Source organism: Xiphias gladius, chromosome 6 (genome assembly GCF_016859285.1).
Source record: "Xiphias gladius isolate SHS-SW01 ecotype Sanya breed wild chromosome 6, ASM1685928v1, whole genome shotgun sequence".
NCBI lineage: Eukaryota > Metazoa > Chordata > Actinopteri > Istiophoriformes > Xiphiidae > Xiphias > Xiphias gladius.
Window position 1 is genome coordinate 24852419 of NC_053405.1, and position 24081 is coordinate 24876499.

At 41.5% G+C, this 24081-nt stretch overlaps 3 protein-coding genes across 10 annotated transcripts in view; 2 read left to right on the forward strand and 1 right to left on the reverse strand.

The window, feature by feature from the left end:
- The window catches only part of tmem131 (transmembrane protein 131), a 31066-nt gene extending 24532 nt beyond the window's left edge, over window positions 1-6534 (forward strand). Inside the window, exons 30-41 of one of the 4 annotated variants that reach the window (XM_040128604.1) lie at window positions 73-228; window positions 1639-2078; window positions 2174-2358; window positions 2461-2591; window positions 2674-2792; window positions 2875-3024; window positions 3121-3274; window positions 4682-4797; window positions 4893-4974; window positions 5063-5166; window positions 5280-5431; window positions 5540-6534. In XM_040128604.1, the coding sequence (XP_039984538.1) occupies window positions 73-228; window positions 1639-2078; window positions 2174-2358; window positions 2461-2591; window positions 2674-2792; window positions 2875-3024; window positions 3121-3274; window positions 4682-4797; window positions 4893-4974; window positions 5063-5166; window positions 5280-5431; window positions 5540-5806 (2056 nt within the window). In that variant the 3' untranslated portion in view covers window positions 5807-6534. The remainder of the gene's footprint in view (window positions 1-72; window positions 229-1638; window positions 2079-2173; window positions 2359-2460; window positions 2592-2673; window positions 2793-2874; window positions 3025-3120; window positions 3275-4681; window positions 4798-4892; window positions 4975-5062; window positions 5167-5279; window positions 5432-5539) is intronic. The other 3 variants (XM_040128607.1, XM_040128606.1, XM_040128608.1) reach the window with 3 other exon arrangements.
- Window positions 6535-10441: 3907 nt separating this feature from the next.
- On the reverse strand, window positions 10442-17660 carry si:ch211-201h21.5 (uncharacterized protein LOC555526 homolog). 2 transcript variants are annotated; one of them, XM_040128263.1, is made up of 6 exons: window positions 17380-17660; window positions 14345-14530; window positions 13311-13493; window positions 13120-13231; window positions 12909-13045; window positions 10442-12830 (listed from the first exon to the last, which is right to left on the reverse strand). In XM_040128263.1, the coding sequence occupies exons 2-6, from the start codon at window positions 14525-14527 to the stop codon at window positions 12465-12467; spliced, it is 981 nt and encodes a 326-aa protein (XP_039984197.1). In that variant the 5' UTR covers window positions 14528-14530; window positions 17380-17660; the 3' UTR covers window positions 10442-12464. The 2 variants fall into 2 exon arrangements, with proteins under 2 accessions (XP_039984197.1, XP_039984196.1); XM_040128262.1 differs by having other exon boundaries at window positions 14345-14562.
- LOC120790573 (basic immunoglobulin-like variable motif-containing protein) lies at window positions 17509-24020 on the forward strand. 4 transcript variants are annotated; one of them, XM_040128257.1, is made up of 11 exons: window positions 17509-17777; window positions 18222-18424; window positions 18533-18782; window positions 19003-19132; window positions 19570-19665; window positions 20561-20665; window positions 20753-20847; window positions 20927-21059; window positions 21572-21655; window positions 21738-21834; window positions 21924-24020. In XM_040128257.1, the coding sequence occupies exons 1-11, from the start codon at window positions 17654-17656 to the stop codon at window positions 22224-22226; spliced, it is 1620 nt and encodes a 539-aa protein (XP_039984191.1). In that variant the 5' UTR covers window positions 17509-17653; the 3' UTR covers window positions 22227-24020. The 4 variants fall into 4 exon arrangements, with proteins under 4 accessions (XP_039984191.1, XP_039984190.1, XP_039984193.1 ...); XM_040128256.1 differs by having other exon boundaries at window positions 18222-18782; XM_040128259.1 differs by having other exon boundaries at window positions 17678-17940; window positions 18222-18782.
- The last annotated feature ends 61 nt before the right edge of the window (window positions 24021-24081 follow it).

Sequence of the window (24081 nt, forward strand, 5' to 3'; positions counted from 1 at the left end):
CTGTCATGTTTTGTGAAACTTTATGTCAACCTAACTAGCAGTTCACATTTGTTTTTGTTTGTGTCTCTGCAGTTCCATGTTTCTGTTGGTGATTGGCACAGCCTACCTGGAGGCTCAGAGCATCTGGGAGCCTTTCAAGAGACGTGTGTCTGTGGAATCCAACTCCACCTTGGAGACTGGGAGACCATTTAATCTCAGGGACATTGTGCAAATTCACAGTGATTCAAAGTAAGTGTAACCTGGGAAAGAGTGAGTTTCATCCTGGGCAAATGTTGATCAAGCTACATGCTTATCAAGCTTTATTTTATTATTATCACACAGAATGATATATTGTTAATCTAATGCGTAAAAAGACCTACTTTAAAAACAAAGTATTCAAGATTTTGTAGCGCCACATGACCATTTAATTTACACTGAAGCCACCAAAGTTTGTCCGTTGTTAGCTGTTCTTGACTTAGCTCTGAAAAGCCTTTGACTGATGTCCCATCTTTATGATTGATTAGGTGTGTTGAAAGGGCTCTGACACTCAGAGAAGACAGTCAGCTGCTATTCGACTATGGTGAAGTTTCTGTGGCTAACCACTGCCCACAGTTATTGCCATGTCTGGCACTGTAACCACTAGTTGGCCCTTATCACTGGCTATTCAAACTACTTTGGATGTTTCATCTGAGGCTGTCAGTGAGAGAGAGCTGTCTGACAGGCAAATCAGGGATTTCACTTATGAAGTGCAGCTTCTAGCATTTGCCTTTTTTCCAAAAGCAAATCACAGACTGATAACAGCAGCGCTTAGCAAAACTTTATAGTGCCAGTTTAAACTTTTTAATAGACAGTTCTCAATTTGTATTCTGGTTTCATAAATAGAGTATCTCAACAATTTCACAATGGAATGAAAAAGCTTATTTGTTGCCTTTAGAGCTGCAAGTAACTATTATTCATTTTTGATCATTTCTCGATTTGATTGATAAATCGTTTGGTCAATAAAACATCAGAAAGTACAAAAAATGTCCATGACAAGGTTTGAGAGCCCAAGGTAACATTCTCAAAGGTATTTTTGTCTGACAGTCGCAAACCCAAAGATATTCAGTTTACTCTAATGTAAGACCAGGGAAAGCAGCAAATCCTTGAGAGACGGAACTATCAAATGTTTAGTATTTTGCTTAAAAGATTGACCAAAACGATTAATCAGTTATCAAAATAGCAAGATTATATTTCTAGTGATCGACTGAATCGATGAATCTACGAATCGTAGCAACTCTAGTTGTTTTTGTATTTTGGAACATGAATAAAGGCTCTAGACAGAAGCCTCAAGCCAAGTTTGTGGAGTGTTTAAGCCCAACTTTTAATAAAGGACATGAGACAGTGTAAACAGTACAAGGTATTTAATAAGTCAGCTTTTGTTGGCGCTACGTCTGTGAAGAGAGCATTGAGGTACTGCATTTTTAGTATTTGATAGAAATGTTCAACTTAACTGATGTGATAATAAACTTAGGTTTAGGTAAAAATTTAACTAAGAAAAGTTCCTTCCAGGGCATTCTCTGATTTTTGGATTTAAGAGGAAATTGAAGACAAAAAGAAGTGTACATGCTACATCAGCAGCATGTATAGTGCAATTTTACAGAGTTTTCTGTCAATATTCAGGTTGAACGATTACAGCGACTCACCCCAGAACTCCAGAGGATTATATGCGTCCAGCAATGGAGCAGCGCGAGTCGGAGGCCGACAGGGCAACAGCCGCACCTTATCAGACTCAGACAGCCAAGATAAGAGGTCCAGGATCAGCTTCAGCCGCCCACCTATGCAAGCTACTTCCTCCCAGCTGACCAAAGGAATTACATCCTCAGGCCAAGAAGGTCCTCCAGCTGCCTGCCAGCTAACCAATCGCAAGGCTCGGGGTACCAAACAACTGGACCTCCAGAGTCAAAATTTAGCCAGGGCATCGCTGCCACACAGAGGCCTCTGCCCTGAAGACACGGAATATGCCAACCTGATAGGAGCCATGGACAATGACCTTGACCGTCCAGAGTCACTCAGTGCCGAGGCTCTACAGGAGCAGAGCTCTCAGTCCATTCAAAACAAAGGTGCACGCATTTTGTTTTTATCAGCAGAGAGTAGAACGGCAGAAGGTCTTCAATCATTCACAGGTTTTGAATGTATGTGTTCATATTTTTTGTAGTGTTAGAGTCCAAAGGGAAGCAGCGGGGTAAAACAAAAGCCCAGAGGAAGAAGGAAGAAAAAGAGAAAAAATCAACAGGAAAGACTCAGGGAGATGAGCTTAAAGATAACCTGGCTGACAACGACGACAGCTCCTCCACTACAACAGAGACCTCCAATCCAGATGTGGAGACAAACATCAGAGAGGTAAATGATAATGTTGTGGTCCAACTCACATCAACTCTCCTTCCTTTGCATTCAATAAAAATATGCACGTAATTAAAATGTTTTTTCCATCCTTTCTTCCAGGAACCAGTGAAAAAGAAAGGAAGGACAGTAACTGCTGGAAAAGTGAAAGACGAAACTTCAAATTTCTTAATCAAACCCAAAACCAAGAAACAAGGAACCACAAAGAAAGAGACCCAAGCAGAAAAATCCAGGTTTGCTTTTAATCAGAAGTGACAGATATCAATTTTGTTTGTTTTTTCCATCCTCGTCTTGACAAATATCTGTTGTCCTCAGTTCTCTGGAGCTGCCATATGTAACACCACTGGAGAACAAACAGCGTAAGAGCTTCACATCAAAAGCTCTCCACCCTCTCACCAACATCCCAAAGATGAAACCCCTGCAGAAACAAAGATGTGAGTTTCATTCTACTCAAATGCCTTCACATTGCCATTTGCTTCATTACCAGATGTGTTTGTGACATGTTTGTTTTGGCAGTAGATGGGAAGCTGGAAGACGGGCGTCCCTCTCTGTTGGCCAAACTGTCCAGCAGCTCGGTCCCTGAACCGGGCCACAGCAGCAGCTCTGAAGGCGAGAAGGAGTTTGCCTCTCCAGAGTGGGATGTACCTCTTACGAAAAACAGTGTCCGTAAGTCGTGACCTGAAACCAACCTGTCATGTCCAGTGCCTGTCCCACTCGTGCCTATTTCAAATACTCACCGAGCACTCTCCTGTTCTTCACAAGCAGAAGCAGATAGTCTTCAGCAGATCTCCCTCCAGACAATAAACGCAGACCCTTTCCTGAAGAGATCTGCCACAGCCGGGACCTGCTCCCCTCCACCAACCTCCCCCAGCTTACTGTCTCGAGGCACCTACAGCAGTGTACTCAACAGTAACAGGTATCCACTTGGTCAAATACACAACTTTACTAATATACTAATAATACTGAATGCAAGGTCCTCCTATTTCTCCAGTATCATTGCCAGAAACTGTCACAACACCAAGGTCCTTCATACAAATATTCATTCTGCAATCAACTCGATCCAGCCAACAAATTGATGCCTCCTTTGTCACTGGTGAAAAGTTTTTATACTTTTTCAACAACAAAAATAATAAAATCAGGCTCCAGATCTGTCCTGTCATGGGTAACTGTGTTGCCTTTCTCTCTGTACTTTAAGGGGCACAGATGCTAAATTCAAATCATGTCCCTCATTTTTCCTACTTGATTTCTTTTGACGTTGTTAGTCTCACTATTTTAACCTTTCTAAATAGTTTTCCTTCCACTGACTTCCATATCTGAGGAAGCCAAGTCTTTACCACCATTTTTTAAATTTTAGACATAACTCCAAATTATCTTCTACGTTGAAAATTTTAGAAAAACTGCTTTCCTGAAAATATATTTCTTTTGTGAATATTCATGATATTAAAAAAAAAAAATTCAATAGGATTTCTGATCACTTCATAGCGCTGCAACTGCCTTAATTAAGGTAACGAGTGAGCTTTTTCTAAAAGCTGATACTGCTGATTGTTCAGTGTTAATTTTACTTGATTTTAGCTCTGCAGTTGATACTGCTGATCGTGTAATTTTGCTGGATGGCCTCGAAAAATGTATTTGTATTAGTGATATTGCTTTAGACTGGTTTAAAGCATTGTTGATGCCTCCACTACGGTGGCCCCTCTTCAGAAGGCCTGTGACATTCCCCATGGCTCTATCCTTGGCCCACTGTTGTTCTCCATTTACATGCTTCCACTAGGTCACATTATCTGCAAACACAAGGTTCAATACCATTGTTACACAGATGACACTCAGAGCTATGCCATGTTTTAAAAACCAGTAATGGAGTCAACCTATGCCAGCTAGTGTCTTGTCCATGCCCCAACACTTTCTCCAGATAAATAAATAAAAAATAATCAGAAATATTTGTATTTGGTACTCCAAAGTACATCCCCACTCTACAGAGCAGCCTGTTTTGCAGACAGAGACTGTCAGCCAGAAACCTGAGTGTTGTTTTCAACAGGGACCTCTCCTTTGACAAATCATTAACAAACGTTGTCTGAGGAGCATTTCAGAATTCATGTCTTTCCTCTCTCGCGCTGATCTTGAGATTGCACAGTTAGGTATTTTACTTTGTCTCATTCTCTGTTGTTTTAGTGGTTTGAGTGAATTTAATTTATAGTGCTCGGTCGTTTTATCTTGATTTACCCAGGCAAAGCATTTTTTTAACTCTTTCAGAAGTAATATTATTTATTATTATCTACACCAAATAGTAATCCAGATTCTTTGTGTTTTTCTGACATTTTTGCAGTGAGGGAAACCAGAAGAAGGCCCCAGGAAATAAACTCTCCACAGCCACTCCACTCCCAGGCAAAAATGGGAACCCCACGTTTGCTGCTGTAGCTGCTGGTTATGACAAAAGCCCAGGTAAATATGTAATAAACAATTTATCAAAGTATGTTCATTGTTCTTATGGTGATTTGTTTACACGAGGACACTTAAAGTTTTAATCCTCTCGTCAGGCGGCTCTGGCACAAGTAAAACTGACAACCAAGGAAAGAGTCTGGCACACATGACATCAGTGGAAAGTGACAGCTCTGACAGGTAATGTGAGAAAAAAACAAAATGTACATACAGACATGACATCAAGATAATATCCCAGCTGAATATATTTTTTTTTTTTTCCCCATAGCTCTGGGTTATGGAGCCCCATCGACACAGCCAGTAGTCCAAACTACCATCCTGCCAACTCATTTTCTGCTTTTGGGCCCAACAATTCCTTCAACCTGACAGGAGGTAACCTGTGTGACTCACAGGATGGTTATGAACAAAGAATGTAGAGTAACTGTTGTAACAGCTTATGGTTGACTGGCTGCATTCAAGCTGAGGTGCATATTTGTGGTTTTTAGTTTTCAGTGGAATGAATCTCCCAAAATCGTCTGAGCCTCAGCAAAGCTGGCCTGAGTTCAACACTGTACCCTCCTCCATCTGGGACATACCAAGCAGTGACTCTCTGCACTCCTGGCCCAGCAGCTCCAGCTCTCCCACTGCCCCAACTGCAGTAAGATCCCATGTTTGGTGTTGATGTAGCTCACAGATCCTCTTCCTGTTCATGGTATTATTGTGAAGCTTATTTTCTCTCTCTCTCTTTTTTTTTTTTTTTTTTAAGTCACTCCTGGGAAACACCCGCAATCCCTGGTCTACAACCACACCCTTCAGCAGCTCCATTTGGTCTACAAGCGCAGATTCAGCCTTACACCCTTTTGCTCCAACTACCAACGCAACAACTCTGACTGATCTGGTCAACAGTTCCACCCCGTCACCACCAGCTTCCACCGAGATGAGTCGGACCTACAATCCGTGGAGCATGTGGCGCCCCACCCTGAGCAGGCGTAGCTCAGAACCCTGGCCAAGCTCCTCTGACAACGGCAATTAAACAGCACATGGCGGCACTTAACAGAGGCATTTCATGGATTTGATGTACTCTGTACACTAAATAAAATTATTTTTTAATCAGAGAATCCCAACAGAAAGCAATGTTACCTGGTAGCCAAGTGCTGTAGGTTACCAACCCCGCAGTTTAGTTCTCTGCAGCTTTTTATTCATGGGGGCAGAAATGCTAACTTTTATTTGGATTTGTTTTAACAGGTGCCCCTTAATTAAAAATGTTGATAGCATGGCGTGCTAATGCCAGTGCATTTTGCTGATATAGAAAGGTTGGTAATGCTGCATTCCTTCTCAAAGATTGAAACATGGCACAGAATCCCTAAAGATCAGTATTATATTTGGAACAGACATCTTATTTTAAGCCATGTCTTGTTTTCAAAATTATTTTGCGTCTTATTGGTTTCTTATAAACCTTGGTTTGAAAAGTCAAATTTGGATTCATGTGAATTTAAATCATTGCACTAGGCTTTTATTTGGCAGCAGAGATGGTTCATAATCTGACATGTGATCCTTAAGAACACCAATGACCCAGAAAGCTTCATGAACGTTCATGTTCCCATTTTAAAGTGGGCTCTTCCCTAAAACTATCAAAGCCTTCTGTGAGAATAAATTGGTCAAGTAATCAAAGAATATTTAAGTTTGAGGTTTATATGGTACATCACTTTGTCAGCAAATTTAAATAAAAAGATTTAAGCAAAACAGCTTGTTTTTTATGTTATTTTAGTCCATTTGTTACTTTGGCCACTTGGGGGCAGTGGAATCAAGTTGTTAGCACAACATTGACATATCATCCCCTTTGAGGTTGATAGAGTAAACTTGTTAGCAAACAGTTGCTTATTTACATATCCAACTGTTATGGAGCAACAATCTCATTGATTTCAAGTCGTGTTTGTGTCCATCTAATGAATGTAAGTCCAATATTCACTTTCTTTTAGCTCTCTTTTTTGGCCTTTACCAACTCCTGAGGGAAATGCCTGGCTCTTCAGCTGCTAGATGCTCCGCTATTTTCACCACCTGGTCTCTTAACTGTGTCTGTCTGCTGTTTGTATCTGAGCAGGTAGTGTACCGGGGCTTTTCAGAGCTTTTTAGCTTTAAACAGTTGGCTGCTGTGGCCGAAAACAGAAACAACAGTGATGAGAATGAACTAAAACAGTAAAGTTGTGGGCCAGATGGTTAAACAATGAGCTGAAACTCACTGTAAAGCTCTGTAAAGCCGAAGGGAGTGGCAGATTCAGGTGATAATTCTCTGTAGGTTCATCACTATGAGCAACCTCTTTATAATTGTTATGAAAATATCAATTATAGACGCTTTAAACAAAAGATTTCAGGGTGACGTTAGCTATTATTTTATCTGAGTTGATCGATCGTCATGTCATATTACTTGTATTACATTATTATATGTACTCTATTCTTTACCAAAGTACTCAAAATACCACAGTAAAAGGTTAAAATTGTAACACTTATGCCTTCATGTCAAATGAAAATCAACACAAACGAAATTATAGTTTTCAAAATAATAATTTAATTCATTTATATAAGGATGTGTCAAATATCTGCATTATATATGAAAGATTATACAACTGTTGGAAAAAACTAAATATCAGAAGGTTTATCTTATGTTAATCACATTGTACTATTCAGGAGAAACTGTTCACATACATGTAGTACTGTATGGAATGTGACAAAGCTAGGGACTCGCTCAGGCTCTCAGGTCCTGTAGTTTATATATTTCAGTGTGTTTAACAATGAAGATTTTTGTTTTCCTCATTTAGCTTGAACTGCTGGTGTCTCGTCACTGTCTTGATTGATGCACACAAAGGGAGGCAGATGATGGGCTTCCTGTGTGTCTGTGTGTGTGTGTGTGTGTGTGTGTGTGTGTGCGCGGAGCTTCTCAAACCCACCAGCAGAGAAGAAGCAGGTAGTGACATCTTCCTCTGTGCGCCACCTCACCCGCTCCTCACTGTGGACTGGAGGGAGAGTGGAGGGGGAGGGTGTTGGGGGACACGTTTTTGCTGGGAAGGGCTCTGGGCTGGAGAGTGCTTCAGTGAGTGCTTTTGGTTACTACAAGAAACACTGTATATATGTACTGTTATTGTGCGCTTATCAACACTGTATGTGACTACTGTTACCTGTCTAGTCTTACTGAGGGGATTACCACTCCTCACCAGCTGGTCCTGTGGTCATCCATCCTTCTGATTGGTCTGGTAGTGACATATCTTCCTCACCATCGAGGAAACCCTGGAAGCTGGGTCTCGGTCTCAGGTCTTCAGCGTTGTCGCTTCTTGGAGGTCGGCTCAGTGCTTATACTGTAATCCTAAAGGCCACTCGCCTGTACTGGCTGCGGAGAATCAGTTGAAGTGCTCCAGCCTCCGCAGCGCCACCTGTGACAACAAAAGGAAACATTAACTTCAGTGGTCACTGCACTGTCATGATTGCAAATGATGGCTTCAAGAGTACTAAAAACCGACTACAGAGAATGAATAACCTATGACGGATCCTTCTTACCACAGCTGACTGTGAAGCAGTGGTGCTTGGGATCAGGGTGAGTTTGGTGAGTGAGTTTCATCTTTTGCATGGAACTGGACTGCAGGGATCTTGGGAGCTTGATCTGGTTCAGCCATCTATACCCGAGTAAGAATGAACTCAAAATACAACAGAGCAAGTAAAATAAAATAATCTAAGTACATTTTTGTTAATGTTGACAGTAAGGTACCTTTATCTGGTATAGCCATCTACACATCAAAGAGAAAAATATATTAAATATAACAGTCAGTAAAATAAATAATCTTTGAACTATTACATGAAATTAAAATTTGAAGTAGAGTTTTCTTAATGTTTTCATTCATAATAATTTACCTGTGGTACATACATCTACATTCTACTTAAAAACAGTTAGTAGGATGCATAATCTTTGAAGAATTAAAAGAGCTTATAAACTCATACTGTACATTAAATGAATAACTTTCTATAGATATAAGCTTGGCCTATAGTAGGTAACTTTCTATGCAAAATTTGGAAAATTTGATGCCCTCAAACCAAAATAACAGCGTTTTCAAATGAATACATAAGTTCTGATACATTCCACAGCTGTCCCGGGAAGTTCAATTCATCCTATCCACCAAACAGTCAATTTACACAAAGAAATCGACAAGTAAAAGTCTTTTTACACCAAATCTGTGTTTTTCCAACAGGCCAACTGACATGGTGTCAACACCTTTAAATTCAAAAGGTTTGTTTTGCTTTTATACTCATGGAGCTTTAAATGATTTTAAAGAGATCAATTATTCAATTTCCAATAAAGGAAACACCCATGTATTTTTGTCTCACCTGCAAGGTGAGGTCAACTCAGATCAGAGTCCAAGTGCAAAGCGACAAATCCCAATGGTCCGCGGTCATTTGGCTCATTATTCTGTCTCATTGAGAAGTGACCTACTGAAGACCAGAAGCAACAGAGAGCGAATCATTTTCACGTTTTTAACATATTACTTTTTTTCTTTTATAACATGTCGGATACTTTTATGCTGACATGTCAGGCTCTCTGCTCTGTACCCAAAAAACTATCAGCGGCCAGCACCCCCCTTCCCTCTGCTCTGCAGCACATCAGCAGCCCGTCGCACACCGAAACACAGGACCAACCACTTTCTTCAAGGGAGAATTGGATAGAAATTATATGCAAGGGACACAAAATGAAATGAAGTTACTGTGAAGGCTTCATATGGTTGTTGTCAGTAACAGTAACTCTTTACTATTTTTTCAGGTATTGAGATATTTTTAATTCTTTTTCATTCCATAACACTGTGTCTGACTTTAAAGCTGCAGGTGAACCACATTTATCTAGGGACTGCCCTTGTTCTTCACTCCCACACACTCCTGTGAGTCCATGGTTTAAACTTGGTTGTGATTGGCCAGTGAGCCAGGTCCCGGTGTCTGTCCCGGTATGCCCGATGGCCGGTCCCCGAGGCCGGGGGTTGACATTACTCTCTGATTTGTTGAGTGAGTATCTTGGTGCCATCAGATGAAAGGAACAGCGGGCTGCAGCACTTGAAAAAATTAACTCGCTTGACATTATTATGTATGAAACTGCCAATCAGATTTATTTGCCTATTGATCAAAGGTACCGGAACGCCGTTCTGGATTGTTCTGGCCCACTAAACCCCTGGTCTTTGTGTTCCTAATCCACCTCCCTTCTCTGGCTGTGTTGGCAATGTTTTTCTATTAAATATACTCTATTATTGGTGATTCCAATTTTCTTCTTGTTGCACTGTATATTGCCGTTGGGGTTGTTATACCTAGAGTTATCTATCTATCTATATCTATATCTATGCAATGCATTGATAGATTAGTAGTAGCTATTTTATTTAACTGTTTATGAATATTAACCAGTGGGCAATATGGTCCTTGTGGTCTGGACAAGTTGCTCAGTGGCCCGTTGTGCGGTCCATCGCACACCTCCTGTCTTATTAAGATCGTATCGTTATTGTACTGTATTTTGACCTTTGTGTGACAGATAAATAGAATTATTACAATCTAGGTATAACAACACAAACTGCAATATACAGTGCAACAATAATTATCGACATAACAGATAATGGAATATGTTTAATAGAAAAAGGATTATGTTCTCTATATTTATTCGGCTAACAGCGTTGCCAACACACCCAGTGAAGGAAGAATATGGATTAGGAGCAGAAAGACCTGTAGAAAGTAAAACTCGGTAGCACAGCACCAGAGGGCAGAGACACATAACAGAAATGGTTTTCAGACACCAGTCACGTCATTTCATTGACTGCCTGCTCTCTCTGGATTTTCTCTTCCTACTGTGGATTCTTGTCTTCAGTCACATCATAGTGGTCACTAAATGAGCTACTGACATGGATCAAATAGTTATCAAGAGGGATCAGACGAGTCGACCTGTACCAGAAGGTTGACATTGACCCTTGCCGCCTGGTGTGGTCTCACGGTTGCACTCTGGACGACTGTTTTGCAGGGAGGTTTTCTCTCAGAATGAGCTGATGACTGTTGATGACCTCTTGGGAGTTGGGTCCGGGTGGAAGTTTGGGTCCTTGGCGTCAGCCAAGGTTTTACCAGATGGGGTTTAGCTTGGGTTTTATCAGTCTGGTCTGTTGCACACTACAGACTCATTCCACTCACAGAGGGCAGCAACTCTCTTAACCCGGCAACTCAAGGGTTGGGCTTGTATGTTTAGTTCTTCCTTTCGCCTTGCCATTGAATTTTTATGTAGCCTAGACCAAAAATGTCCATCAAAATACAACCTTTAAGGCAATTTGGCCAGTCTATAATGAATGGGTTCTGAATGATGCACTCTCTCCTTATGCAGCCTTCAATTTGAGAGAGGTACAGTGCTCAATTACACACAGCGGGGTCTAACAGACGTTCATCCTCGCTGCTTCTTCTGCTGGTGAGATGTATACAGATTCAGAGTTCCTTGCTTCTCTTAAAACATTTGGAATAATACAGAATACACAGATTCCTGTGGTCTACCGAAGCTAACAGAACATTTTCAATTTATCGAAAACTTTAAAAAACATTTATTCTAGTTAATGAAAAATATTTTTCGTTTTTATTATTTTTTTATGTCAGCAACCACCAGCTCATACAAGAAAAACTTTTTAAATCTTCCATATTTCAACAGTAATGCTACACTAATGCAGTACACCTTTTTAAGTAATCAGTCCAGTTTAGGAAATTTATGAAGCTCAGTAACCTGTGCAGTTTTTACTAATTTTTCAGGCAAACTAATGGCAATTTCACATTCAACAGTAGTTGGGAGGATGGAAAGATGGGCGTCACTCTCTGTTGGCTATGTTGTTGTTAAGTTGCCCAGTCCCGGAGCAGAAGTTCAGATCATGAGAGAGAGTTTGCTCCTCCAGAAAGGGATCTGTCCTTGAAAATGGGTTGGATGTCCAGCACTACATGTGCCAGTTTCAGATATTCGATAATAGATGTCATAAAGACCGAGAACCAAGAGAACCAAGAGAACCAAGGAAAGACAAGACAGATTTATCAAAGCCTTGTGTGAGAATAAATTGGTCCAAGAACACTTCAGTTTGAGGTTTGTATTACATAGTAGTATAGCCTCCATTTGTCAGCAAGTTTAAATAACAGAATTTAGCCAAACACCTGATTTTTCAAGTTATTCTATTTATCGATATTGAAACATTCTGATTCGGGGAAGGAAATTAGCTTTTATTTTTTTCCTGAGTTGCATCTACACCCTTACAGATTGGTGACAAATTGCAGAAAGGAAAAAAACAAACATTTAGAACAGCTTCAGTGCTCCTTGGCCTGGATTCTCCAAGTCTGTGGAGTCGCCACTGGAGGGATGGAACCCCGTTCTCCCAAGAGATATTCCCTCATTTGTTTCTTTAATGATGGTGGTGGAGAGCGCTTTCTAACATTTTGCTCCAAAATCTACCATAGGTGTTCAACTGAACTGACATCAGGTGATTGCGAAGGTCATAGTATACGATTAACATCATTTTCATACTCATCAAAACCATTCAGTGACCCCTTGTGCCCTGTCTGGAAGCATCTAAATTTGTATGTTTCTCATCTATTCAGGTTTTTCCTACTATTTCTCATGTTTATTCTAGCAATATATCTATGTTCCATGAAGGCACCAAAGATTACTTACTACATGGTTTTCTAAGAGACTCCATTAGTAGCTGACTAAACTTCGCAACATCACATTTAGACATAACAAATACATTGTGGTTCTTCTTCAATTTATCTGTGCGATCGAGTGCCATCATGCCGCGAGTGATGGAACCCTGCAGCTCCACACGAACGGGACACTCAATGCACTCTGTTACTACACTGCTGTCAATGCAGGCTGCCATTGCATAGGCGTCATAAGAGACAAAGCCAGCTCCAAAGTACACGTCTCTCTTAGTCATCATAGCCTCTTTGGAGTAGGCCCAGCATTTAGATGTTATCATCTTCATAAAGCGTGCAGCAGGTGCGTCCCGATTGATCAACTCTTCAAAGAACTCCTGTACAAGTGAAATCAATGAAATCAGTTCAACGCGAGACTGTCATTACGCAGGGTTGTGTAGTTCTACGCATCTTACCCATGTCAGTGCGTTTCTGCACGCGTATTCCCACGATGCGAGGTATGTAGGGCAGAGAAACTCTTCAAGAACAATATAGGCAGACTCTGGGTCCATTGCAAAGTTAAACTCTGCACATAGTGTCACATTCCCCTTTCCTACAAAGACAAAAGCAAGTTATACAAGCCTACATGTCTCAAATACAAACACTGTAATCATGTTGTGGTTTTACCTTCCATGTTGCCACCCATAATGTACAGAGCTTTGAGCTTTTGGGGAAAACATGGATCCAGTCTGACAGCCAGCGCCAGATTAGTGAGTGGGCCGAGGGCCACCAAGGAGACCTGTGGGAAGCATGTTTTAGTAGCACGACAACACCAGTGGGCAATCGCAGATTACAGCCAGCCCACAGAGGTGTCTCACCTGGTTCTGGTTTTCAGACACCAGTCTAAGCATTGCATTGACTGCATGCTCTCTATGGATTTTCTCCTCCCACTGTGGATCTTTGTCTTCAATCACGTCTCCAAGTCCATCACTTCCAAAGTGGTCACTACTCGACTTACGGTCTCCAACCAGAGGACAACCAGAACCTCGAAACACCGGGATCTGCAGAACAAAAGTTCTGCTCAGTGCAGTTTTCAGTGGGATTTGTTGACAGACATGCAGCCAAGCATAATTATTAGATGGGCTCTTGTTGCGGAATACTAAAGTATAACCCATACCGTTCGTGTTTCTTAATTACAAAATGGCACCACTTTTCAATTAACCCACTTAATCCCCCTGAACACGATAGTTGCCATTAAAACATTTCTACTTTTCAGGTAAGAAAATTACTTTTTTACAAATTAATAAGTACAATTTTTATTTTATAGCAACTAGTGTCATCTGTTCACTGAAGTGAGGACGAAATCATCAATGATCCAGAACAAGATTAGTCAAATATAACAAAGATTTTTGGTAGATACACTGATACAAGTGTCTGGTGTTGATATGGGTCAGCATAGTGGACTGTTGTTCATTACCCATCTCCTGTCAACAGTCAGTGATGGTTAGTTCTTTTAACAATGACCACTCTCTCTCTCTGACTTTAGCCAAGTAGTTTTTTCTTGCCTACCCCAAACCAAACCTTCACCACAGATGTAGCAGATCAGAAAAACTCTCAGATGACTCATTTTGTTTTGGAGGGCACTGACAAATGATGTTATCCTGCTGATCAGAAAACATTCACACAGGTTGTGTCGGAAGGAAATGACAAAAAAAAACTATTTTATCAGTTAGGTGGGAGAATGTGTTGAAAAGTCAATCCTACAAAATCCACTCCTGCACAACTGAATGTAATAAAAACGAGTGAGACAAGAATAAGACAATGAGTTTACACTTGTTGGGAGTTCACATTGTGTCTGTTAAGGAATATAATTATTTATTTGGTCATTTAAATACAGCTTCAGTGAACTTACCTCCTCACGCTCACAGATGGAGAGCACCCTCAAAACATTCTGACACACATTCTCGACTGCTGCGTTCCCAAACACGCAGGTAACGCCCAGGACCTGAATGTTAGGTGCAGCTAGGGCCATCATGATAGCCTGGGCGTCGTCTATGCCGCAGTCCGTGTCGATGATCACCAGTTTCTTTGCCATCTTCTGTTAAATTCAAATTTCTTCTCAATTTGCTCCTGCCACAGTTCATGAAGATTTTTTTTGAAATAAATAATAATTAAAAAAACATGTAAAAATCATACAAAACCACAAACTCCATACTACTAGACAAATGCATAGTCTATTTTAATACATATCCCCCTTTCAAGAACTAAGGGATTATATAGTTTAAGGTACTTGCAGTGACCATCATATTGTTCACTTTACATTTATGGAGAATAGAAACGAGATTTGAATTCTTTCCTGCAGAGTTTTCAGCAGCAGGTGTCTCTCAAAGGACCATAGCAAAGCGTGATATGATAAATATTCAATTAGTACAATGGGTTTAATAGAAACCTTTGGTTCCTCACGTGCCACATCTACCTGTGGTTCTTCAGCTGCCCATAAATGTAGGGGAAAAGCTTTTAAGTGACATACAGTGTAAATGTATGTCATACTTACAAATGTGTAAATGAAATAACCTCTCTCATTGACTTTTGGCTCTTTTTGGCTTTTCTCACACGTTTGAGGGAAGAGGCTTCTGTGCAGCCCGGCAGGGGAGGTGTACCTCCAGCTGGATCGTGAAGAGGGGGTGAAGAGGTTGTGGGTGGGGTGGGGGTCCTTCACAGTGCTGGAGGCCTTGTGGATGCATGACTGATATGTGATCCGAATGACCAAGCCTGGGGTGGAGGAATGCTTTGTATGCATTTTTTGTATCTGTGCTAACAAAGGTCCAGTGTATTTTCTCCTCTTGTAGCAAACTCGACATGCTGATGGAACTGTGGCAAGACAAGTCTTTAAATTTCATCGCTGAAATCACCAGCGATGAAAATCCATTGTTGTTTGCTGTTTGTCGGTTGCTGTTGTCACTGTACAGCTCTCATAGTGCCTTTGTCACGCGAGCATTAGGGCAGGTAGACTGCTACAATAGCAACACCAGTGAACTCCCTCAGCCCTAGACAATGATAAAACTCCACTAGCAGGAAACAGTGTCTGGAGCCACCCACAGCATTCCTGCACCATGTCTTGTTGATATAAACGTACAGTCCAACACCACAAGTTTTACCAGACAGCGGTGAGCCCCTGTCAGTTCGGCAGCAGGTTAGCCCATCCAGCTCAGTGGCCGTGTCCACAATGTTGCTACATAGTCATTTTTCAAAGAAAACAAACATGGAGCAGTACTTCATTTCACGCTGAGTAGTCCATCTAAGCCGTATAAAGTCCAACTTATTGTCCAATGAGCACATATTAGCCACCGGATGGATGGGTGAGCAGGTCTAGCGCCGTTAGACTTTAACCTGACATGGATACCTCCACGAGTGCAACGCTTCTAGGTCCTCTCACACCACATCTGGATCGTTGTTTTAGCCTGAGCTGCGGCTGTGGAACTCATATTAAGGCACTGGAGTGTGGTGGTCTGTGCTCACTCTACCAATCTCCGGAACATCCTGGCGGCCGTAGCCCAGTTTTGCTTCATAAAGTGTGGTATTTTTAACAGGTTCACCAGAGGCTGATGCGTATGTATGTGTATGACAATATTCACACCCCTTCACTTTTTTCACATTTTGTTATGTTGCAGCCTTAAGATTAAAAAAAACCCTCCTCATCTCTCACTCTCTCCCAGAACCCATGATGTTAAAACAGAAACAGAATTTTAAAAAAAAAAAAAAAAAAAAAAAAATCACACTGACATAGTTATTCAGACCCTTTGCTATGACACTTGAAATTTAGCTCATGTGATTCCCATTTCTCTTGATCATCTCTGAGACGTTTCTACTCTTTGACTAGAGTCCACCTGTGGTAAATTCAAATTCTTCACTGGAATAAGTTTGGAACAACAAGGACTCTTCCTAGAAGCCGCCTGGCAACAATCAGGAGAGAAGGGCCTCTGTAAGAGAGGTGACCAAGAACCCGATGGTCACTCTGGCTGAGCTCCAAAGATCCTTAAGGGAGATGGAAGAAACTTCCAGAAGGGCAACCATCCCTGGAGCCCTCCAACGATCTGGGCTTTATGGCAGAGTGGCCAGATGGAAGCCTCTCCTCAGTCTAAGACAAATGAATGCCTCATGGAGTTTGCAGAAAGGCACCCAAAGGACTCTCAGACTCTGAGAAGCAAGATTCTCTGGTCTAAAGAAACCATAATTTAACTGTTTTGCCTCAGTTCTGGTTCAGATATCTTTAACAGTTGATTAAATGATTTTTTTTTAATTATTTTTTTTATGGGTTTTTCTTATGGGGGATGAGCAAAACAGGATGGATATCTGAAAAACAAGACTGAAACTTGGTCAACGGCTTCCCAATGCCTAAGTCCTTTACATCCTCAAAAAGGGAGCGATAGCGCCACCATGTGGTGAAACAAAATCACTAATATCTCAAAAAACTCTAAAGGCTACGTTGAAACTTGACAGACAGACTGGCCACTGGTGAAATGCTTCACATAGTCAAAAATTGAGCGATAGCGCCAGCGTGTGGCCAGCCACAAGACTATTTGGTATGTTCTTTAGGATGACTTTGCTCCTGTTATGGCTGGTCAGGGCGGTATGAGTTGCACTGCTGCATCAGTACTACAAAAAAAAGTGAAACGACAAGACTGTGGAAGCGTTTTCTCAATTTGTCAGAAAATTATCGTAATTTTCTTGAGGAAATGCTTCATCTTTGAATGTCAAGTCAGGGTACTGAACAAAAAAAGTTCCACAATTGAGTTGACAGCTAAGGAATTATGTCACTTGACCACTTCTAAACGTTACTTTAATAAAGTGTAAATCGATAATTTAGTATCTTTTATCTAATTAAGTTGTCAGAATATATTGAAATGACTGTTTTAGCTTTTAAAGGATTAAAGTAAACAGACTTACCTTCAGTCTGTGAAGTAAAGAGGCACAGCAGTCGCTCCTGCGATTGGTTTGAATTGTAGGATCATTTCAGCGTTTACTAACACGGGTATGTATGTGCCGGGTAAGTGGCACGCATTTTTTTTTAAAGTCAATTTAATATAATTCAATAAAACACGGTTTTGAATAACCGAAATGACGTTTATATTTGAGGTAATCGTCCACTGGAGTGTTTTTATGGGATTATCCAGCTTTAATAAGCTTTTTTTGTTTTTGGTCACCCCGCGTGCTACTCAGAATGGTACAGTCCGTCAAACCTGAACAGGAAGAGGATACGGGTCAGGAGGACGAAGCTTCGGGATCATTATCGTTCATTTTTGACATGTCCCGGGTTAACCTCCACCAGGTCTTGGTGATACTTGGTTAGTTTCGCCGTTTCCCCAGCCCCGTTTTGTCGTAAGACATTTCACATGGTATGATGGAAAAATTAACGTAACAGCTGGGCGTGTTTACATCGGCTAACTACAATACAGCCCTGAAGTAGCTGTGTGTTCATCTGGACTACAGCGGCTTCGCAGGTGAAATGTTAGTTAATGTTCAATTATAAGAGCCACTGCCGGCTGTTTTCATAATAGTTGACTTATTATGGGTCAAAGGCAATATTGCGGGATGCTGTGTAATGTCGCTGTAAGTTAAAACAATGACAGTCAGGGTTGTGACTTTGAAAACCCTTGTACAAAGATTGTTTATGTGATCGGAATTTCCCCTTTGACCAGAGTGTTGGGACTCTGTCACAGCGCCTCCCCTGCATCTTCCCTCTGCATCTCTGTGGTGTTTCTAACAATGCCTGTGCTTTAACCCCCCAGAAGAAACAGCCATCACTTCAACGTCACAGTCCGCCTCAGCCAGTTCCCTCACCCATCGTGTAAGTGGCTGTTCAATGCCTAATACATCAGAAGGTCAAGGAGCAAACCTATCAGGGCCAGCAGAACCGCCAGGGGTGCAAAGGACCACTGATGGGGAGGAGGAACGTGGTCTGATCGGCTCCCCCGCCCGGGACGCTGCCAGAGTAAGGAGGGCTTCGAGCGCCGAGCTCCACCTGCCGTGGACCTGCCCGGTCACACACTCCCGGGAGAAGTTCTACACAGTCTGCTCAGATTATGCTCTTCTCAACCAGGCTGCTTCGGTGTACTGTCCCCCAAACACAGGCCGGGACGTGGTCCAGAATAAGCAGGATGATGGGCCCCCGCTGGTGAGGCCTAAACAGTCAGATGACTTCAGCGCTGGTCAAACTGGAGGGGCCCATGTGGGATCAGACGTGGACTGTGACATGGAGGAAGTGTCCTCTGGCAACACTAAGCCTATTTTGGCCTGGGAGATTGATACATCAGACTTTGACGCTGTGCTTACTAGAAAAACAAGAACAAGTAAGAAACATCATTATATAGTCCATGATATAAATGTATACACTTATACACAAGTTAAACTGACTGTTCATTCATTTGCAATAATTTTGCCTTCACCCACAACTGCCATTGCTGCATTCCTGTTTTAAATACAATGTAAGGATTAGACCATTTATCTGTTGTTTAATTCCTGAACAGTTTAAATGCTGTTCATCCTATACTGACTAGCACTGTATTTCAGGCAACATGAAGAAATGCAGCGCCAAGAAGATGAAGTCATCGGACAGACCCAGCCGAAATCTGCAAGATGTTCCTTCTCATGCCTCACTGGAGGAGATCAAACAGAGAAAAGTGCTCGACCTCAGAAGATGGTAATGTTACATTTAGTGCATCAACAGTTTTAAACAAAAACACAGCGAAGTGAGCTTTACATCCGGCCGTAGCATTTCTGTTAGTTCCAAAACAATTTCAATATACAATGATTCGTGGAAAAATTAAGAGGCCAAGTGTTACCCATGCAGCAGGTGCAGGAAACCTTGAGGCGTACTGGAAAATGCAAAAAAAGTATCAGAGAAAAGAGAGTGTTCTTCTGGCACTTTTAGGCAGAGCAAGGAGAGGAGCTATTTTAGTCAGGTTAAAACGCAGATCGGTTTCGACCTGACTGGATCTTCATCAGGGCAAAATTAGTCAAACCAGAAACCAGTTTACACCTGGTTCTCTGGAAATGACAATACTGCATCACACACTGAATGTGACACAATCATTTATTCCGTGGATTTGTTTATTACTCGGATGATTTGTCCCTCAGGTATTGCATCAGTCGGCCTCAGTACAAGACTTCATGTGGAATCTCTTCTTTGGTGTCCTGCTGGAACTTCTTATACAGCACTTTGGGTGCAGGAAGGTGAGCAGCACATTATGTCCTCCATCAGATTTCATGTAAAAAATACAGCTCATGAGACGGCAAGATGACCACTTAGTTCAAATCAGTTCAAGTCCTTCCCACAGCCTGAAGGCAGCAGTGAGAAGTCACCTGCCAAGACGTCCTCGGGTGGGTTCAGTATGCTCATTGGTATCCTCCTCGTCACAAAAAGAGGTCAGAGCCCTATGTTTGATGCCAATAATCTTTGAACAGATCTTAACAATAATGTTAAGGCTGTGTCTGTCTTTCACTGTCAGACTGTCAAACCAGCAAATGAAAGAAAAGGTTGAAAGACTCACAGTTAAAGATCAAAGATTAAAAACAACTAGGAATAGAGAAGGTGCATTCTTCCACATTCTCATCATGTACCATGCTGTCTTTCAGTTTATCTCTGACGTGTCTTAAAATCAGCAATTGGTTAATTGGTTTTGGATACATTCAACTCCAAAAAATTGTCATCACACCACTTCACAAAAGTGGGTAGAGCACAGCCACGGTCCTGTTCTGGACCCTGTGGGGGAGATGGCATTGCGGTGTCCTCCATCCTGACAGCTTCTGCAGCTGTCAGTGTACATGATAATAAATAAAGGAGATTAGATGCACCCTTGAGGTGAGCCGGTCCTTGTTGACTACAGTTCCAGACACCCAGCTGTCCACTAGAACCCTAGAACGCCCTGCTGCCCGTCAGTCAAACAACCTCCAACCCATTGAACAAGTTGATGGGACAAATGAAAATCAGTGAGTGATTTGAGTTGTGACTGGCCTTTTCTCTTTAAATTGTTTTGGATTTGTTATCTTTGTAACTGGTACCACATGAGATGATTTCCATATTTTCCATTGCACGTCCTAATAAATGTGCATTTCTTTGCGCTGCTAGTCTTCCACCCATCTCTCAGGAGGAGGCTCTGCATATTCTGGGGTTTCAGCCGCCTTTTGAAGAAATCAAGTTTGGTCCTTTCACTGGAAACGCTACTCTAATGCGGTACACAAACTGCTCCTAATAGCCTTTTTTAAATAATCTCTTTAGGAAAATTTCTGCAGCTCGGTAATCAGTGCACTTTTCGCACAGGTGGTTCAGACAAATCAACGACAATTTCCGAGTGCGAGGCTGCTCCTACATTCTGTACAAACCACACGGAAAACACAAGACAGCAGGAGAAACAGGTGAGTCCCTCAGCTGCCAAACTCAACTGCCTGTCTGCTCATAAACAGACAAAAGTGATAACACCTCTAATCGTTTTAGCTGAAGGAGCGTTGATGAAACTAACACAAGGGCTGAAGGATGAGTCTATGGCCTACATTTACCACTGCCAGAACCACTACTTCTGCCCAGTGGGCTTCGAAGCCACGCCACTCAAAGCGGCAAAGGCTTATAGGTAGGTCACATCACTGCAGTTTGAGTCGATTATTTTCATTCTAGATTAATTCTGCACTTTATTTTTGTGAATGATCGATTAGTTGTGTAGTCCAGGGGTTTTCAGAATCTGATACTGTGCTTTGCTGCTGGAGAAAACTTAAGCCTGATGAAACTCAGGCAAGTTCTGCAGTTATAAGAAGCGTCTTTCTTCTGATTTCTAAGCCGATTTATGGATGTTTATTCTCATTGGGGAATATCATCAGTCAAAGTCTAAAATCCAAAGATATTCTGTTTACAATGATCTGATACAGGAAAAAAAGCAGAAAATGATCACGTAGGAGATGCTGGAAGAAGAGAGAGAATGTTTACTATTTTTCACTATATTTGCTTCAAAATCGCAAAACCAATGAATTGATTCGCTAAATGGTTGCTGAAGATTTTTCCGTCAATCAACTAATCGATTAATCAACGAATTTGTTTCAGCTCAAAAGAGTTTCTAAACTGATGAGTCTTGTTCTCTGCTGTGCAAAGGGGCCCTCTACCCACTAATGAAACGGAGCACTGGATCCTAATTGGTGAACCCAGTAGGAAACACCCAGCTATTCACTGTAAAAAGTAAACTCCCATTCTGTTTCATCTCTGCCAAGTTTTATCAACACTCTTGTTGGGTTGATTGACATTAAGTGTCTCTTTTCAGATGGCTGGACATTGTGACTGACCTCAACACACAAAATCCCGAATACCTGGACATCCGTCACACCGAGAGGGGGATTCAACGCCGCAAAACCAAAAAGGTTCCTCTTCTCACATCTGGTATTTTAAATGTTGCTCCTCTATGTAAACACATATGGGATGGTACTAAAAGACGTTCCCTGGCTCACAGGTGGGTGGCAACCTGCACTGCATCATGGCCTTCCAGAGGGTGAACTGGCAGAAGCTCGGCCCCTGGGCAATGAATTTGGAGAACCTGCGCCAGGACTTCCACCACACCAGCACGGAGCGGGCCCACGGACGCGTCTCAGAGGACACAGAGGAGAGGGCGTCGACCAAGCGCCTGGCCCACCTGGGACGCTCACACAGCATGGGAAGTCAGAAAGACACCAGCTGGAAACGCTTGTCCAACACTACAGAGTACAGACAGAAGAGCTCCCCCGACAGCAATCTCGAAGAAGACATCACAGACTGAAAAGGTTTATTTGGACATACAGGGGGAGGACACAAAACACACATTATAACACAGTACAGTAGCCTTAAGATAGTTTTGAAGAGCAAGTCTGGTGGTGTTCTGTATTTTACTATCAACAAATGTCAAACAGAAAAAGACCAAAACCATGTGTGAGCCCATCCGTCCTCTCTACCCTGTCTGTGGCACTTCACTCCAAACCCATCGGTTCCTACTGAAGACATAAATCTTTAAAAAATGCATCACAAAAATAAGGTTTCTTTTTTTTTTTTTTAAAGGCTAAATAATGTCCTGACAGAGCTGGGCATTGTAGTTTTTAACAAATAACATATAACATTCGAAGAGGAGTAAATTGTGAATTTGTAATTTGTATTTTCAGCGGATTAATACACAATTAGTGCTCTACTGAGTATTTCCTGCAGCATAATGGTTTGTGGAAATATCTCAAAATAAACAACATGGAGCATGTTCATCATAATTTAGGAACATGTTGCCCAGTGCAACAGTGTGGCTCACTGATGTGTTCTTAATATATCTGGACAATAATAGAGCTCTATGGTGCAGAGGAATAAGAGATACCAGGCTCTGGATACACATGCAATACTTGTTATTGGGATACATTCATTGTTGGTTGTGGTCTTTTCATGGGATTTGTTAAGAGAAACAAGAAAAATATTGAATATTACCCGACTTTTCCTTTAATACTGGTGAATTAATGTCAGATTTAGATTCAACTCAGCTGTCATTTTGAGGCCGTAACACAGTTTGCAGTGCTTTGAATCAAATATTCTGTTGAAGATACTGTTGGTGAGGGTCTGTCTACTGTTCCTCTTTGTCCTCATGATTTTTTTTAAACACTTTTTTTTGCCACATTTACATCATTTAGCAATGTCTAGACTGCTACTGATGCACCAGCAACTACTAAAAATCACAATTACACAGGCAGCTACACGTGAGCCATAATAAATTGATTATTATTTAGCAGTGAGTGACAGTTTTATTAGTGACTGTTACTGTTTTTGTATGTCGACTTTCGAGGCAGCATATGACACCTTGGAGGCACACGGAGGACAGATAGTCACTGTCTGGATTGCTTGAGCATCAGTTTCAAACAGTAAAGTCTTAAAAATCATGATGACATACTTCGTTGATACAGGGGGACACCCGTCTTTACAGGACATTTTCTGAACAAAACATAAAACTATGGCCTCAGAAATGAAGTTGAGTGAATCCACACTTCTCACAGTTTAAGAACGGAAGGGCAACATGAGTGTCAAAGAGCAACCGCACTGAAAGGTGTTTTCATTTATTTTGTGCACCCATGTATTTAAACCAAAAGTGGGAGGTTAGGTGTTCTTACATGTTACAGTCACACTACAGGATTATTTTCATTTCTTCCTAATACTAACCAAACACATTTCTCTGAATTTAATTATGTTTATCTCACATCATCTTTAACGCACTGCATTGATACTGTAAGAGTGTACATTATATTCAACTAGTGCTGTCTAGGAAACACGACAGTGACGCATTAGCTGTAAATTCTGTTCAAAGATGACACACCTCCATACTTCATTGTCCAGGTACAGTAAGTGGTTAGTTCAGTGGAAATGCTGTCCAGTCAAAGTGTTGTGCAAGCAGCTGACATTTTGTTGTGCTTTGTGAAACCTACAGTAAGACTGTTGAGTAGATGATCCCAGTTTTTAAAAGACAGGCACTGTACAGAAGTGATAGTGGAATCCCTTATTCACCCAAAAACAAAATGTGAACCAGAGAAAGTGAAGACGGTGTGGTTTATTTTCATGTTTATGTACAGGCATAAATTTTTCTTACACTTGTTTGCACCTTCTTGGTGCCA